The 17,107-nt window shown below is 43.8% G+C and overlaps 2 protein-coding genes and 2 long non-coding RNA genes across 4 annotated transcripts; 1 reads left to right on the top strand and 3 right to left on the bottom strand.

Moving 5' to 3' along the window:
- Positions 1–6,503: 6,503 nt before the first annotated feature.
- On the bottom strand, positions 6,504–7,531 carry LOC131015638 (uncharacterized). The gene is made up of 3 exons (XR_009098617.1): positions 7,443–7,531; positions 7,068–7,143; positions 6,504–6,842 (listed from the first exon to the last, which is right to left on the bottom strand). It is a non-coding gene; the product is annotated as an uncharacterized LOC131015638 (long non-coding RNA).
- Positions 7,532–7,620: 89 nt separating this feature from the next.
- Positions 7,621–9,662, top strand: LOC131015653 (uncharacterized). The gene is made up of 2 exons (XR_009098634.1): positions 7,621–8,052; positions 9,175–9,662. It is a non-coding gene; the product is annotated as an uncharacterized LOC131015653 (long non-coding RNA).
- A 2,938-nt stretch (positions 9,663–12,600) lies between these two features.
- On the bottom strand, positions 12,601–12,948 carry LOC131018539 (uncharacterized). The gene has a single exon (XM_057947256.1). It carries the CDS (start codon positions 12,946–12,948, stop codon positions 12,601–12,603), a length of 348 nt encoding a protein of 115 aa, XP_057803239.1.
- A 2,844-nt stretch (positions 12,949–15,792) lies between these two features.
- Positions 15,793–16,716, bottom strand: LOC131018538 (uncharacterized). Its single transcript, XM_057947255.1, has 2 exons — positions 16,086–16,716; positions 15,793–15,980 (listed from the first exon to the last, which is right to left on the bottom strand). Exons 1-2 carry the CDS (start codon positions 16,714–16,716, stop codon positions 15,793–15,795), a joined length of 819 nt encoding a protein of 272 aa, XP_057803238.1.
- Positions 16,717–17,107: the final 391 nt, after the last annotated feature.

Below are 17,107 nucleotides of genomic sequence, written 5' to 3'. Positions count from 1 at the left end.
GCAAAAGATCAGCAAGACCAGTTCTGAAGCAGATATGGGTTCCAAAGGGAACACGAGGTAACTTTGAAGGACCCAAATCTTGATTGGGTACCTAAATTAACTCTTCCTTGCAGGTCAAAAATAGGAAAAATAAAAAGAAGAAAGAAGTTAAAGCTTCAATCAGAACATGGTATCTGGATAGCGGTTGTTCGAAGCACATGACGGGGTACAAAGAATATCTATCTCAATATGTTGAGAAAGCTGGATCCAAAGTTGCATTCGGAGACAACTCAACCAGAGAAACAAAAGGTTATGGTGTGCTCGACATGGGTAACGCCAGTATCAGTAATGTTAGCTTTATTTCTGGTCTTAAACATAACCTGTTGTCTGTGAGTCAATTTTGTGACAGCGGTTTCGCAGTGAAGATCAAAAAGGATGAATTCACTGTTAGCAACAGCCAAAGAAAGGTGGTTCTGAGAGGAATCAGACAAGGAAGTCTCTACGTCGTCTCTTGGGAAGACAGCCCTCCAGAAATATGCATCATCAGCAAAAGCAGCTCGGAGCTCAACTGGCTATGGCACAGGAGACTCAACCACCTCAATTTCAAAACGATCAACAAGCTTGCTAAACATCAACTAGCAGAAGGTTTGCCTTCTATTGTGTTCCAGAAGAAGCAAGAATGTGAAGCATGTCAAAGAGGAAAGCAGACGCGAAATTCTCTGTGTTATTTACAGCTTTCAGTTTTACATTCTTACTTGTGTTCTTACATTTGATAAACTGAATTCTGATTAACTGTAAAGAGAAACCTAAGATTAACAACGTGCTCAACCGAGACTATTACGAAACAAAGTTATTTCCGCTGCGTATGTTATCAGTCTGACTGATCTATCCTCTGATAGTCAGAAAGACTAGTAACATCTCTGTCTTAGCAAACTCGACTGAAGCCTTAACGTGCATCAGTTAAGTTTCAGTGACTTAACTGATAACTCCTTACTGAAGAATATTTCAGTATCAGTCGTCAACCCTGTTTGGTCAAAACTCCTTTCTGTTAACAAGTGTCTTAGTTTGCTTGTAAAGTTTCGTTTTGATCTCTATCTTGAGATCCCTCTGTTTTAGAGGAGAAAAATAGCCCATGGGTGTATTCCCCCCCATACACCTATTCGAGAATCTCCGGACCTAACACCTTATAAGCTCTGGCATGCATGTCAGCTCTGGTACCCTGGTCGGCTCTGGTAGAGTAGTAATAGCTAGAGTCTGGTTAGCTTGCAGAGGTTGACCATGAAATTTTCCAGGCTGCTGCTGCTGCTGCAATTGGTTCAAAGTGTCGGAAAGTTGGCCAACGATCGTTTTAAGACACTTGATCGTAGCTTACTGAGATTCCATATTTTGCTTGGTCATCTCCATGAACGACTGCAAAGTATCTTCTAGTGATGACTTCTGGGGCTGAGCGTGTTTTTGATACTGTTGAGCATTCTGAAATTGTTGAAAAGGCAAAAAATTTCCTTGCTGCTGATTGACTCATCCAAAAACACCTAGCGGATGGACTCGAATTTATACGAGGTCGTCCTAGGGCGGTAAGGTGACTCAAGTCGTCTCACACGGAAGGCTTAGCAGGGCTTTAATTGTATTACTCACTCGAACGAAAAAGAAACTTAAACACTCTAATCGGGTAGTTGGGTCTGGCACTGTCTCACACTCTATCACCAAGACGTAAATGAAAGGAAGCAATTAACAACAACTAAAGCAGTAGAGATATAATAACTAGGAACAACGTGATTGAACATTAAGCATATTAACTGGGGTTTCAATCAAGCACTCTAACCAAATGAACACAAACTCATGAATCATCAACGATTAATCACTACCTAGGCATAAAACTAAATCAAGCATCAATTCAATATCAAAGAAAGCTTAAATCACCATAAAAGAAAGTATTAAACATTCATCACTAAGAGAAATCCGTAGGCAACAATAACGAAGCAACGATTCACGTAATTTATCAAGATTCAATAACAACAATCTCAAATAATCTCATTCATCAAAAGTATAAACAAAGGAATTCAAATAACCAAGGATTCAAATAAACTAAGAAATTAAAGTGAGTTCTTACAAAAACGTAGTGATCCGAGAAAACTAATCCGGTGAATGTTGATTGACATCAAAAGCGATCCAATGATTCCAAAAGCTAAAGTAAATGTTTAGAAACTCCAAAAACCATAGAAAAGTGTGGAAATTCGCCCTAGAGGCTGCTGTGTTCGAAGGTGTGAAGAAAAACCCTAAAAATGGGCTTAAATACGGAAAATCCGTAACTGCCGAAACACCAGGGACGGCGGCGTCGTGGACGGCGGCTGCCGTGGGACAGCGTCGCCGTGAGTGCCCTTCGCAGAATCCTCCAAAAAATGCACGGCCCGCGCCGTGGGGCCGCGGCCGCCGTCTCGACGGCGGCCGCCGTGGCACGGCGGCGGCCGTGAGCCTGCCTTCGAAAATCGCTCGAAACAATGCCAAAACGCTCGGCAACTCACGAATCCTGCACGCGATAATAGTACACCCAAAAAGATCATCGAGCACGTGAAATATAGGGCAAAAAGTCATGAAACACGCTCGAATGCACAACAGAAACATACACAAAAACTGCCCCAATACGAGGTAAACAACCCCCCCACACTTAAAACCTTGCTTGTCCTCAAGCAGCAATCACAACATCGACAGAAAATCCACAAGCGATTCTTCTCACCAAGCAAACACAAACCAATCCAAGTCCTTCAAGAAATCAATGCCCCCCAATCAAGTGTTCAAAGCTAAGATGTAAAAGTGCAACAACAAGGTGATATAACTCAATCCGATCAGACCCAATTCTCCGCTAAGGGTAAATTTCCTAATGCAATTTTCTTTACAATCATGTCTCATTCCTTATTCATATTCTTTCACTTTTCACATTACACATCTCTCTTTTTTTTTTTGGGGTCAAGTTATTTTCGCTCTTAATAGATGGGCCATAATTCACGAGATTGCACTTTTGGAGGTGATCCAAAATGTTCTCGTGTGGTTTCCCATGCTCATAATGAAATCATTAGAGGAGCAGAGACCCAGGCTAACAGAAACTCAACAACCAACCAAACAATTCAACACAGAGACAGATATTAGGAAATTGCACTGAAAACACTCCCCTTAGCATCTACCGGACAAATCACGTCAAGAGTTGCTCATCAGGGTGTTGCACCAAAACCTTAAACTAATTACACTTCATTGGGAACAAATCAATCAAGAAGAACAAGGATAACAAACCACACAGACACAATCCAGAATCGCCAGTGAACCACCATCAATCATGCGATGCACTTAAAAACAGGCAAGAAAACAAGACGAGGGGACCATTCGCCCCAAGACAAGTAAACAGGGCACCACAACCAAGCATGCAACGTAGTGATAGAGCATCATAAACTCCGCATGCAGCACAATCAACAACACAACCAAGACAAAACCATAAGACCCCCACAACGAATAAATAACGCCCCTCCCCCACAGAGAAAAACTTGCACTGTCCTCAGGGCACAAAAAAAGAGAAAGTTTAAGAACATCCCTGAATAGGAGTGCAGCCAACACGGCGACGGCGGTAGAGAGGGCGAGGACCCAAAACCTGTAAAACGAGCAACCACAAAAACCCACAAGAGAAAACAACATAAAACAAGAAAGAAAAGAAAGCAAAGAAAATATATACAAAAGTGGGTAAAAGGGAAGCTCAGTAGGGGCCCCGCGGGGGGCCCGGGGGGTGCCGGAACTGGTCCTGGTTCTGCAAGGAAAAGGCGGCCCACTGCCTCTCGAGGTCGGCGATGTAGTAGTTGGTGTCGGTGAGTCCCTGGTTGGCGTCGGTGAGGCCCTGGTTGTATTGGGCAAACCGAGCATCATATGACGACACCTGTTCACGCAGACGCATGATCTCTCCGCCTATAGTATTGACACGGCCATAGACGTCGTCCAACTGTTGTTGAATGGGCGTCACTTGGCCACCGAGATGGTCCAGATGACCATAAATGTCATCAATTCTGGCATAGATGCCGCCCACCGAGTCCTGCACTGTGTCAAAACGGGAGTAGACCTCCTGGCGGAACTGGCCAAAGGACTCGTCAAAGTGGGCCTGAAACTGCTGAAAGGCATTGGAAGGGCCGGCCTCAGGATCATACACGAAAGCAGGTGGTGGCACAGGCTCCTCCTCCTCGGCATCATCGTCCTCATCATCGTCATCTAAAACATGGCGCGCCGAGGATGAAGTGCCTTCGCCCCGGTTGAGTTGCAGGAGGATGGCACGCACATTAGGGCATTGGGCCTGTGGGATGATGGTGAAATCAGCGGCTACAAATGTCTTTAGCTCGGAGCGATCGATGGGCCGTGTCACGGACGCGCGCAGATGTTCGGGGACCTGGGTCGGCGGGAAGAGGCCGAAATGGAGGGCCAGGGCGGTAGAGATAGGACTCAGAGAAGGCTTGAAACCCCCGTGCCGGGCCATGGTGTGAAGCTGGTTCCAAATGATGGTGGTGGCGTCAATCTTCTTCTTACGCTTTGCACACCATAGCATATATGCCTCTGATGCATTCACTTTGTTGGCCTGTTCCTTGCCCACAATGCAGAAGGACAACAACTTGTGTAGCACGCCGATGTCGGCGTCTATGAGTTGGTTGCTCGGAGCACCCTGGCCGGTCCAAGTGGGCAAACCCGTCAACTCTTTCCAAGCATTCGCGGCCACCCAAGTATCCGGGATGCCTTTTAATCGCTTCGGGTGAAACCCAAAGACTTCATTCATTATCGGGTAAGTGACGACGCACGGCCTATTCAGCATGCAACAATGTAGCTCAGACTTGTCGGCGGTCATGTTGAGGGTGCAAAGGAACTCCAAATGAAACGGAAGCAAGCCCGACGGCGTGGTTTGTGAAAACTTGTGGAGTCCCATATTCTTCAAATGTGTCTCGATGGCCTTGTCAAGCTTCAACCTTCTGAGCAGTGGCCAATCAAGACAGCGAGGTTGGGTGACTTGCTTCCCTTTTAACGCCGTCCACCGAGTGCCCTCCCAATCTTTATAGATGGCGAAAGGGGCATTATAGACATGGCGGATATCCTTCGGTGGCATGGGAGCGCGAGGTGGGCGGATAGGAGAGGCCGGAGGGCTAGGTGGGGCCCCGTCGTCTTCGTCGGTGACTATGAGGCGTCGGCAGCGCTTGTAGGTGTTGAGATTCGCCATAGAAGGAGGTTGATGGTGGCAGACGGCGGCGACTGAGCTGACGGCGGAGGCTATGGAGCACGGCGGCGGCCGTGCAGACTGCGGCGGCTGTGGAGCACGGCGGCGGCCGTGTAGAAGGCGGCGGCCGTGGTCTGCTGAAAGCGGTGGCGGGGCAGCGCTGCATCGGCGGCTGCGGCTGTGGCTGTGTGGCGGCGGTGGCTGCAGCGGTGGTTGGGATGGAGGCCGGTAGAGGTGGGGAATGGAGGTTGGTGGTGGTGGTGGGCGGAGGGAGATTGGTGGCGGTGGTGAGTGTGGGTGGTGGTGGTGGACGGAGGGAGCTTGGTGGCGATGGTGAGTGTGAGCAGCGGTGGTGGACGAAGGGAGGGATGTGGTGGTGGTGGAGGAGTGATGCGTGATGTTGCTGGAGGTGAGAGAGGCGGATGGAAAGTGAGAGGGGGGAAAGAAGTTAGGGTTTTGGTATTTAAAAGGGGTGGGTCGGGCCGAGCCGGCTGGGTTGGGCGGGCTGGGCTGGGGGGGCGACGGCGGCCGCTGTGGCACGGCGCCGCCGTGACCCCCCTTCGGGTTTTGTGGCAAATAGCTGGTGGAAAAGGTGGCGGCGCCCGCTGTGGCACGACGGCGCCGTAGACGGCGGCCGCCGTGGGACGGCGCCGCCGTGACCCCCCTTCGGCTTTTGGTGAGTTTTTTGAAACTTTTGGTGATGCGCAAGAGACGGCGGCGCCGTGGACGGCGGCCGCCGTCCCCCCCTTTCGGCCTTTTGATGATTTTGCTGTCCAGCAGCCAAATTCACATCCTTCAAGCTCGGGGACAGTCCGGTAAGCCTATTTCCTGCAACACCCACTACAAGAAATTCGCTCATACTTGACGGTTTTTCACCGTCATCTATGGTATCCGTCGACTGTCAAGTATAGTGGTGTCATGTATAGTACCTAGTATAGATGACGGTTTTTGACCGTCATATATTCTCATTATTCTTGACGGTTATTTATGTATTTATGACGGTTTGTAACCGTCAACTATGATGTAATACTTGACACTCATAATATTTTCTTGACGTTTTCGGACCGTCAAGTAAAATAGAATACATGACGGTTATTGGTATAAATTTGACACTTTCTTACCGTCATGTATGCAAATTTTCATGACGTTTCTATGTTTATACTTGATACTTTGCAACCGTCATCTTTGACCGAATTTGTCAAAGTTAGATACCATATATGACGTTTCAAGAACCGTCATCTATGCTCTTTCAAAATTTAAAATATCATTAAATTGTTTATAATAAATTTACACATATTGAAAATATCATTTAATCATTGATAATAATCAACCATCCAACATCCACAAAAGATCCATTATTTTACAACATCTCCAACATCCATACAAAAAACTACAAGTCTTCATTCTCAACACTCCCACCTTGCTTTCTTTAAGTCTTCATTCCCACCTTGCTTTCTTTAAGTCTTCGTTCTCAACGGTCTTGTCTTTTTTCACTCTAGCTTTCTTCTGCATTATAATCCATTAAAAGAGGATTGATAACTAAAAGAATGTGCATGTTCAACTATGTCTATAATTACATTCTTTTGCCTGATAGCATATCTCATCTTCCATAACTCTCATACTCTCCATTAACCTGCAAGTAAAAAATAATCATTCATGTAATATGGTTCTATCTAGTGAAATATTTTTCCAAGTTGTTAGTAAGCTATTTCAATGTGATGCTCATCAACAATATGATCCACCATCTCTACATACTTATGCTCATGAGACCTATATACATCATTATAACAGTTTAATTAATCTGATCAACTGGAAAGACATTATTCTACAAAAAGTGCAGTTAGTCATGCAATATTACCATTCTGATCCCACAAAGACCTTGGGAAGAACAAGAAGCTTTTCTTGGTTAGTTTCTGCAGCAGTAAGCTTTGAACCTGTGCAATAAAAGAACACAAATGAGCAAATTTATTAAGCCATCAGATAATCCTAGCTAATATCAATTTTGTAGGTCCACCACATATAATATTTTCATTATTTTTATTCTTTTATGCTCGATGGCCAAGGGCAGATGCAGGAAAATAGTTTCAGAAACTAAATTTGAAAATAATCTAGTCCACTCAATAGCTGCTTCATGTAGCACTTCACCTAAAACGAGTAAGAAATAAACGGACATCAAAACAAGCAGATTCTTCCACTTAGTGCTGCATCGTAATGCAGATGTTAGAAAAATCACCTGTGGCTCTGTGAACTTGACACCGGGTAGTGATGCAAGTCCGGTGAGATCATGTTCCATATATTCAAAGACAAGATATAAACTCGAAGTATCACAGCCCAAAACCATTTACTTCCTTTGCAAATTTTATTTGGAAATCATTATATTTTCGAGTTATTAATATACATATCTATGAGTCGAATTTATGAACATGTTTAGTCGCGCCCCTAGTTAGATAAATAATTTTAAATTTTCGACTATTATTCTTGCAAATAAAAACTCTTATACTCAAAGATTGGGCCATAAAAATATATTAGCAATAATCTCTATAATGGGCCTTATGTATTTATTTATGTTTCATTGGGCTTGGTTTGAATTAGAGCCCGTAAAAGCTTTTGTTCCTCAGCCACGATTTCATTTTTGTTCCTCAGCCACATGTTTTTTTTAAATCCTTGAAGAGCACGCATCATTTTTTACTTAATAGTCTTATGCATCATGAAATTCATTCCATTTAAAGTTTATCTACTCGACTCCACCGCCTCATTTCAGTTTATTAAACTCTTTTCATTTTCTGAAAACACCACCAAAACCCAGCAATCAACTTCTTGTTCTGCTTCTTTCGATTCAAGTGGTAATTTTAATTCTTGTACAGAGCTTATGTAATTTTATTTCAGCATCTCAATCGTTTCTCCAATTTCTGCCCAAACACCAAAGCTTTACAACATAATTCTATTTTCAAATCAAAACATGCATACATCCATTTTCTGTAATTTCCATAAGGAAATCAAATAGAACAGAGATATTACTAATTACACAGAAAAGGAAAAATAGGAGAAGAAACTGGAGGTGGGAGTTCGTGGCATAGAATAGGGACAGAGAAGAGGGGAGTCGGCGTCGTGCGCTGCATGCGCCACGGTGGCCGGCGGAGAGAGGCAGGGGCGGCGGCGCTATGGACTCGGCTGCTGCGGTGCATTTCTGATCGGGAGGAGGGAGAAGGCGCCTGGGCAACGCCACTGTCAACGCAAGGGTGGCGATGGTGGTGCTGTTATCGGCCAGGAGAGAGAAGGAAGGTGAGGGCGACGCCGGGAAGGAAATGGTGGCGGCGAGGGTCGCCGGAAAAGGGGGTGCGGCCGCGGCTGGGCGCGGCGAGGGGTAGAAGGTAGGCAACAGCCGAGGGAGGAGGGAGAGAGGTCGATGGGGAGCTAGAGATGAGGAAGAGGGAGAGAGGTTGAGGAGAGGACAGAGGGAGGCAGAGCCGCCGGCCTCCGGGGACGGCACTGCCGTCCGGTGGCGGCGGCAGGAGGGCGGAAAGAGTAAGAGGGAGTGAGCGGCAGGAGGCCGAGAAAGAGAGAGAAGTGGGGGAGCTGCTGCTGCGTGAGTTGTGTGGGTGTGTTGGAGAATGAGAGTTGAAGTAGGGGAAATGGAAATGGGGAAATGAAATGGGCTTTGGGCTTAGTTTGGTTTTAATTTAATGGGCTCAGATTAAGTAAGTAATTGGGCTTCATTTAATTTGCTTTGAGCTGCATATTTCTTTTAATTAAATTGGACTTGGTATTTTTGAACACTAACCCAAATTTTTAATAAGAACATGCATTTTATTATTTGATTCATTAGATCAATTATTTTTCAAATGATTTTATGATAATAAATTCCTAAGATTTAAACTACTACTATTATTATTATTACTACTATTATTATTATTTTAAAGTTCAATTAGGCCCTTATATTTTATTATTTGAATTTATCTGACTAGGTGCGGCGCGACTAGGACGTTACTTTTGTTTGAATTTCTCAAAGTTAGCTTTCAAGTTGAAGTTCAAGTTACAGGTGTGGGATTGATTTCAGTACATGCTGTGGTTAATCTTTGTCCATTTTAATATTATGTGTTTACCATATGTGAGTTGCATTAAATTATATCGCTAGGGGCCCGCTCAATGGGTCCAGGACATTAAAGTCCTTGGTATGCCACAATGCGATTTCATGTTAAAGTTATGGTTGCAACCAGTCGCCAGGGGCCGGCTCAATCGGTCCAGGACGGAAAGGTCCTTGGTATGCCACAGTGCGACTTTCAGTTACGAATGTATTGATCATATGTGATTCTCATTTTATTAACGTGGACAATGATTGCATGTTCCCACACTGAGTGTACCCTGTATGCTCATCCCATATTTAACATTTTCAGGTTTTAAAGACCGGAGGCGCGTGGAAGGTCGAATGGCGAGTCAAATATTTTGAATTTAGTTTTATTCAAAAATGTTATGTTCAGTAAAGTATTTTAAAATAAGATATTTATTTCTTTATTTTCACATTAAATATTTATTTATAGTCATGTTTTTCCGCGTGCGTTCTCATTTAAAATTAAAATGAATTTGGGTGTCACACGAAGACATTCTTGAAGTGACCAAGCCTTCCAGCTTGATAATATTCGGGTGATCAAGCCTTCGAAGAATGAGAATCTCCCTCGCCATAAATTTTACGCTTTCAGGATCCATATTATCGAAACGTACTTTCTTCAGAGCCACGTATTTATTAGTCAGGAGATCCCGGCCCTTATATACGCTACTGTAAGTACCTTGGCCAATCTGCAATAACAAAATGCTATCACAAAAGAACCAAAACCAATCATATAAGCATAAAACTGTCATTAAAAGAGAAACTTAAATTCAGCATTCGTAGCAACAATAGTTAACAAAAATTAGGGAAATCATCTACTTTTATATTGAAGAAATGGCCAAGACGAGTCATTAAACAGGCTAACACAATTACTTAAAAATTCTTGAACCTAATCTTCACATCTCACTCTGATCATGCTTCCAAATCTTGTTGCTAATCTTCTAACAACGAGAAAATATCATCCACAAAATCAAGAACGAATGCACAAGCTATCACAAGGATACTCTATACAAAGTCAAAACTACCATAAATCCCAGAACACATATACCATCACAACTTTAAAGAAGATCAAGACATCTCAAATTAAGCATTTATAGCAATAATAGTTCAGCAAAATTAGGGAAATCGTCTACTTTTATTTTGAAGAAATTACCAAGACGAGTCATTAAACACGTTAGCACGATTACTTAAAAACTATTGATCCTGCTTTCTAATCTTGTTGCTAATCTTCTAACAACCGGAAATATCATCCACAAAATCGACAACGAATGCACAATATCACCCACAAAGTCAAAACTATCATAAGTCCCAAAACACATATACCATCACAACTCTAAAGAAGTTCAAAGACAACTTAAATTCAGCATTATAGCAATAATAGTTATACAAAAAACAGGCACTTCATCTTTATTAAACAGATTAAACACAACTCTTGAACCTATCTCACGAAGAGAATTAACCAGATGACTCAGTGCACGAGTCTCACGAAGAGAATTGTCTAGTTTCTTATGATTGTCTTCTTCGTGGAGCTAAACTAATTTATCATCAGAGAATTGTCTAAATCTATCAAAGAATACAATTAACAACACTCTATCAACGATCCATGATCTACATAACAACATTGATTCAAAACCTAATCAAGCGAATTCCAACAACAAAGCATAAATCAGGAAAAAACCAAGCAGCAAAAACCCTAGCAAGAAGAATCCATGATCAACACAATCAAGCATTTCAATCAAATCATCATGATTTCAAATTCTCGAGCCAAGTTCACTCACTTCTTGTGGCGGAGACTGCACTTAGGGCCCTAACCTTCCAACTTCGAGATAGGGCAGCTGCAACGGAGGCAGAAGTGCAGCACAGCGAGACCGTTGAGCAGCGCCATCTTTCGAAGGTCTGCGAGGAGGCACGGTTTGTCGTCGCCGTCGCCCCCACTTCAATCCCCTGCATCCGGCGCAGGGAGGAGAAATAGGGAAGGAGGAGGAAGATGGACTGGAAGAGGTAGGAGAAATAGAGGAAGGCGCCGGAGGGGGAGTGACGGAGACAGAATCGAGGGCTTCGGCGTAGAGCAGCGGAGGGCAGCGATGAGAAGGCGTCGACGACGAGCAGTTCCGTCCTCTCTCCGGGTGGTGGCAGCGGCTTAGAGGCAGCGGGGGTGGTGGCTAGCAGAGGAGGGGTGGAGGAATACTTTAGCTAGAACACGATCTAGCGCGGTCCTCGGCGGCGCAACAACGACCAGAGAAAGGGCGACAAGAATCCCGGCGAGAGGGCATCGAGAAAGGTAGCTAGGGTTTGACGGCTTCGGAATGGAAGTTTCAGAGCAGGAGAGAGAGGTGTGAGGGGGCGGAAGGGTGAATTTGAGAATGAATTGAAATTAGAGTGTTAAGTTCATTCTTATGTTTTGAATATTTAAAATATCAAAACTTATTTTAAATGATAAATAAAAATCATTATAATATACATTCAGTCATATTTTTTAATATTCAAAATATGAGTTTTTTTTAATTAAAATTAAATGATTTTAAACTAAAATTCTTTTAAATTTATCAAATTAATAATAGAAAAACATAAAAAAAAATTTAAAAAATTATGCTAGAGGTCAAGTGTTCGATTCTTGATCCTTACATTTGTAATTTTTTTTTTAAAATTATACTTGATGTTTTATAGAAAATATCAAGAATAATAGTATAATTAATGATAGTTTGTTTACTAATATACATGTCAATATAGAAAATATCAAGAATAATATAATTAATGACAATTTGTTTACTAATATACTTGACATTTTATACAAAATGTCAAGAAAAATAAAATTGATGACAGTTTATTCAACAACATACATGACAATTTGATTAAGTGTCATGTATTGCCTTTAAATTAACGCACATACATGACGCTTTGTAATGAATGTCATCTATGCTATGAATAAACGACGCTCATACATGACGTTTTTTCTAAAAGTGTCAGCACAACGTCATGTATAGAATACACGACACTGCATACATGACATTTTTTTTAAAAATCATCATGTATTCAAAAAAGGCGCTCATACATGACGCTTTTTAATGAAAAGCGTCATGTATGCAGTGTCATGTATACTCAATTTTCTTGTAGTGACCACAATTAAACACTAGTGAAAACCCAACTAAAACCAACAACAACAGAATAAAACACCTCAAGAACTCACTCCACACAAAACAAAAAGGAAAAGAGAAGAGAAAGAAACGTGGGTTGCCTCCCACGAAGCGCTCTAGTTAAGGTCGAGAGCTCGACGGTAAAAAGCTTGTCAAAACGTTGGGTCGTGGAGTGCTTGAGACTCCACTACAACGGCAACCACTTCATGCTCCAAGTAGGGCTTCACCCTATGCCCATTGATGGTAAACGTCTCTTCGTTGTTCTCCTTGCTCAAGATCACAGCGCCGTGAGGGAGAATCTCCTTTAGAATGAAAGGGCCACTCCAACGAGACTTGAGCTTGCCCGGGAAGAGTTTCAACCTTGAGTTGAACAAAAGAACCTTCATTCCGGGTTGGAGATTCTTGGGCACAATACGGCTATCGTGCAACCTCTTGACTTTGTCTTTGTAGATCCTTGCATTCTCGTACGCCTCGTTGCGCAATTCATCGAGTTCTTCCATTTGCAAGGCTCTATGCTTCCCCGCGGTTGTAAGGTCGCAATTTGTGACCTTGATTGCCCAATAAGCTCAGTGCTCAACCTCCACCGGTAAGTGGCATGCTTTACCGTAGACAAGGCGGTAGGGGCTCATTCCTAGGACTCCTTTGAAGGCGGTGCGATACGCCCACAAGGCATCATTGAGCTTAAGAGACCAATCCTTACGGGAGGGTTGGACCGTCTTTTCGAGTATGCCCTTGATTTGCCGATTACTTGTCTCGGCTTGCCCCGAGGTCTGAGGATGATAGGGTGTGGCAACCTTGTGAGTAATGCCGTTTTTCCTCATAAGCTTCTCAAAAAGCTTGTTGCAGAAATGTTTGCCTCCATCACTGATGATAGCCTTGGGGAATCCAAACCTACACAATATGTTTTCCTGCACAAACTTCAAGACCACATTAGCATCGCATGTCCTCGTGGGGATGGCCTCAACCCACTTGGACACATAATCAACGGCAAGCAAAATATACCCAAAACCGTAAGACATAGGGAAGGGGCCCATGAAATCTATGCCCCACACATCAAAAATCTCAACAACAAGAATGCTCGTGAGGGGCATTTCATTCTTGCGCCCAATGTTCCCTACTCTTTGACATCGATCACAAGCAAGATAAAAAGTATGAGCATCTTTGAAAAGAGTTGGCCAAAACAAACCGGATTTGAGGACCTTGTGAGCCGTCTTTTGTCCACCAAAATGTCCACCACAATGAGCGTCATGGCAGAGCTTCAACACTTGTTGTTGCTCCACATCCGGGATGCATCTCCGAATAACCTCGTCCTTTCCCAACTTGAACAGGTAAGGGTCTTCCCAATAATATTGCCTGCAAGTAGCCAAAAATCTTTTCCTCTCTTGGGATGTTAAATCGGGTCTTAATTCCCCACAAGCAAGGTAATTGACAATATCAGCAAACCAAGGCACAGAGGCAATTTCATAAGTATGCTCAAACGGGAAGGACTCATGTATGACATCTTGACTCGTCTCAACCACATTATGCTCAAGTCTAGATAAGTGATCGGCAACGGAGTTTTCACTCCCCTTCCTATCCTTAATCTCAAGATCAAACTCTTGCAATAATAAAATTCAACGGATAAGACGTGGTTTGGCTTGGGACTTAGTCAACAAATATCTTAGAGCCGCATGATCACTATGGACGATTACTTTAGACCCGATGATATAAGCACGAAACTTGTCTAAAGCAAAAACCACAGCAAGCAACTCTTTTTCAGTGGTGGTGTAATTCACTTGTGCACTATTCAAAGTCAAGCTAGCATAGTAAATAACACGCAACATTTTATCAACACGTTGACCAAGAACGGCTCCCACAGCGGAGTTTGATGCATCACACATAATCTCAAAAGGCAATGACCAATTGGGTGCAACAACAACAGGTGCAGTGCTCAACTTAAGCTTCAGCAATTCAAAAGCATGCATGCAAGTTTCATCAAAATCAAAATCCACATCTTGAGCAAGCAGACGACATAAAGGTTGGATAATCTTAGAGAAATCCTTAATGAAACGCCGGTAAAACCCAGCATGACCTAGGAAACTCCTTATGCCTTTCACATCAATTGGTGGGGGTAATTTTTCAATCACCTCCACCTTAGCCCTATCAACCTCTATACCATCTTTTGACACAACGTGGCCAAGAACGATGCCACTAGTCACCATGAAGTGACTCTTTTCCCAACTAAGAGTTAGCCCACTCTCTATACACCTTTTTAACACCAAATTAATTTTACCCAAGCAATCACTAAACGAATTACCAAACACGGAAAAATCATCCATGAAAATTTCAACAAAATCACCTATCATTTCCGCGAAGATCGACATCATGCACCGTTGGAAGGTCCCCTGTGCATTGCACAGCCCAAATGGCATCCTCTTCCACGCAAAGGTACCAAATGGGGTGGTGAACGTCGTCTTGTCCTGGTCCTCCGGCGCGATTGCTATTTGGTAATAACCTGACAAACCATCAAGGAAGCAGTAAAAATCATGACCAGCTAAACGATCCAACATTTGATCAATAAAAGGAAGAGGAAAATGATCCTTTTTTGTGACGGCATTTAGCTTCCTGTAGTCAATACACATACGCCAACCCGTGACCAGACGGGTCGGCACCAACTCCTTGTTGTCATTCAGGACAACCGTGATTCCTCCTTTCTTGGGCACCACGTGCACTGGGCTTACCCACTCACTATCGGCGATAGGGTAAATGATCCCTTCCGCCAATAGTTTGAGTATCTCCTTGCGTACTACCTCCATGAGGACGGGGTTTAGTCTTCGTTGGCCATCCCTCTTAGGTGTTGCTCCATCCTCGAGGTGAATCCGATGCATGCACGTGGCTGGGCTAATGCCACTAATGTCGGCAAGGCCCCACCCAAATGCCAGCTTGTTGCTCCTTAGCACTTCCATCAATGCCATTTCTCGCTCATGAGTGAGCTCGGCGGATATTATCACGGGCTTCTCCTCTCCTTCTTCCAAGTACACATATTTGAGGTGTTTGGGGAGCTCCTTGAGTTCCAATTTGGGCTTTTTGCACTTCGTGGCATCTTCAAGCACCACAAGCTCATCAATGGGGAGTTTGTCTCTTCGTTCTCTCTCTCTTTCCTCGGCTTCCCGAGCAAACTCCTCCATAACCGCCGATCCTGCAAAGACCTCCACTATCTCTTGTTCCTGCACATAAACCATCTCGGCAAGGCCATCAATAGCATCTATATAGGAGCATTCATTAGTAAATGAAGATGATGGCAAAGCGCGACTATGATGCACAGAAAAAGACACGGACTCTCCTAACACGGTCATTTTTATTGTTCAATTTTTCACATCAATCAACGTGTTAGTGGTGGCCATGAATGGTCTTCCTAGCAGTAAAGTATGTTCCTTGCCATTCTCATGAACTTCTCCTATTTCAAGCACAACAAAATCGACAGGCACGATTAAACCACCCACTCTAACTAAAATATCCTCAATGACCCCACGAGGATACCTAACTGATCTATCTGCCAATTGCAAGCACATTCGAGTGAGTTTTAAATCGCCTAACTCTAGTTGTTTAAAAATAGAGTACGGCATCAAATTAATTCCTGCCCCCAAATCAAGCATACCCGAGGCCTCCTTACCATTCCCCAAAGCAATATTGATAACAAAAATACCTGGATCTCGTTGCTTGGGTGGCAAGGGCTGTTGCATGATGGAATTGGCAACCTCGGACACAAGAATCTTCTCGTTGTCAACAAACTTCCTCTTCTTGGACGCCAGCTCCTTAAAGAACTTCACATAGGCCCGGACATTTCTGATCACGTCCAGAAGTGGCAAGTTGACATTCACCTTTGCCAACATGTTGTAGAAGTCGGTGAATTGTTGATCTTGCTTCTCATTCCTCAACTGACCTGGGTACAGGATCGGTGGTCTGTAAGGCTTGGTGGCCTTGTGAAGCTTCACCGAGGGCTCTCCTTGCTGCTCTTCTTCTCTCGGTGGGGGTACTTCTTTCACCATCTCCTCCTCACAAGTTTCCTTAGGGAGCTCGTCAGTAGGGATCTCCACTTTGTTGTCCACCTTCTTTCCACTCCGTAGGACTGTGACAGCTTGAGCTTGATGAGGTTGCAATCCTTGGCCATGGAGCTTCCCTGGTTGTTGCTGCTGTTGCATCTGGTTCAAGGTCCCTGAGAGTTGTCCAACGGTTGTCTCAAGACGCTTGATTGTAGCAGACTGTGACTCCATGTTCTGTTTGGTCATCTCCATAAAGGATTGCATGGTGTCCTCGAGAGACGGCTTCTACGGTTGAGCTTGCTTCTGAAACTGTTGGGGGGCAGTCTGGAATTGCTGCTGCTGCTGAAAATTCCTTTGCTGCATAGGGAATTGTTGATACTGCTGATACTGCGGGGGCTGCTGCTGCTGCTGCTGATAAGCTTGAGGGTAGTTCTGCTGCTGATGAAAGGGGAACTGCTGTTGAGGTGGGTAGAACTGCTGCTGGTTCTGATACCCAAATTGCTGAGGAGGGCGGCGGAATTGATTTCCTTGATTTGATCCCGACCCTTGGCCAGGCGCTTGGTTCCTCCATCCAGAATTCTGCTGAGCTCTCCAACCCGAGTTGGAATTTTGTTGCCCTTGATTAAACATGGGCCTT

Source organism: Salvia miltiorrhiza, chromosome 3 (assembly GCF_028751815.1).
Source record: "Salvia miltiorrhiza cultivar Shanhuang (shh) chromosome 3, IMPLAD_Smil_shh, whole genome shotgun sequence".
Classification (NCBI taxonomy): Eukaryota; Viridiplantae; Streptophyta; class Magnoliopsida; order Lamiales; family Lamiaceae; genus Salvia; species Salvia miltiorrhiza.
Note: the sequence above shows the minus strand (reverse complement) of the source record. Positions and strands in the feature narration are given on the sequence as shown.

What these genes read in the sequence shown, in the direction of transcription:
- LOC131018539 (XM_057947256.1), bottom strand. Translation starts at nt 12,948, where the DNA reads ATGGAAGAACTCGATGAATTGCGCAACGAGGCGTACGAGAATGCAAGG.
- LOC131018538 (XM_057947255.1), bottom strand. Translation starts at nt 16,716, where the DNA reads ATGACCAAACAGAACATGGAGTCACAGTCTGCTACAATCAAGCGTCTT. An exon ending in GAATGGTAAGGAGGCCTCGG is followed by an intron (nt 15,981 to 16,085) that starts GTATGCTTGATT and finishes TGCAATTGGCAG; the next exon opens with ATAGATCAGTTAGGTATCCT.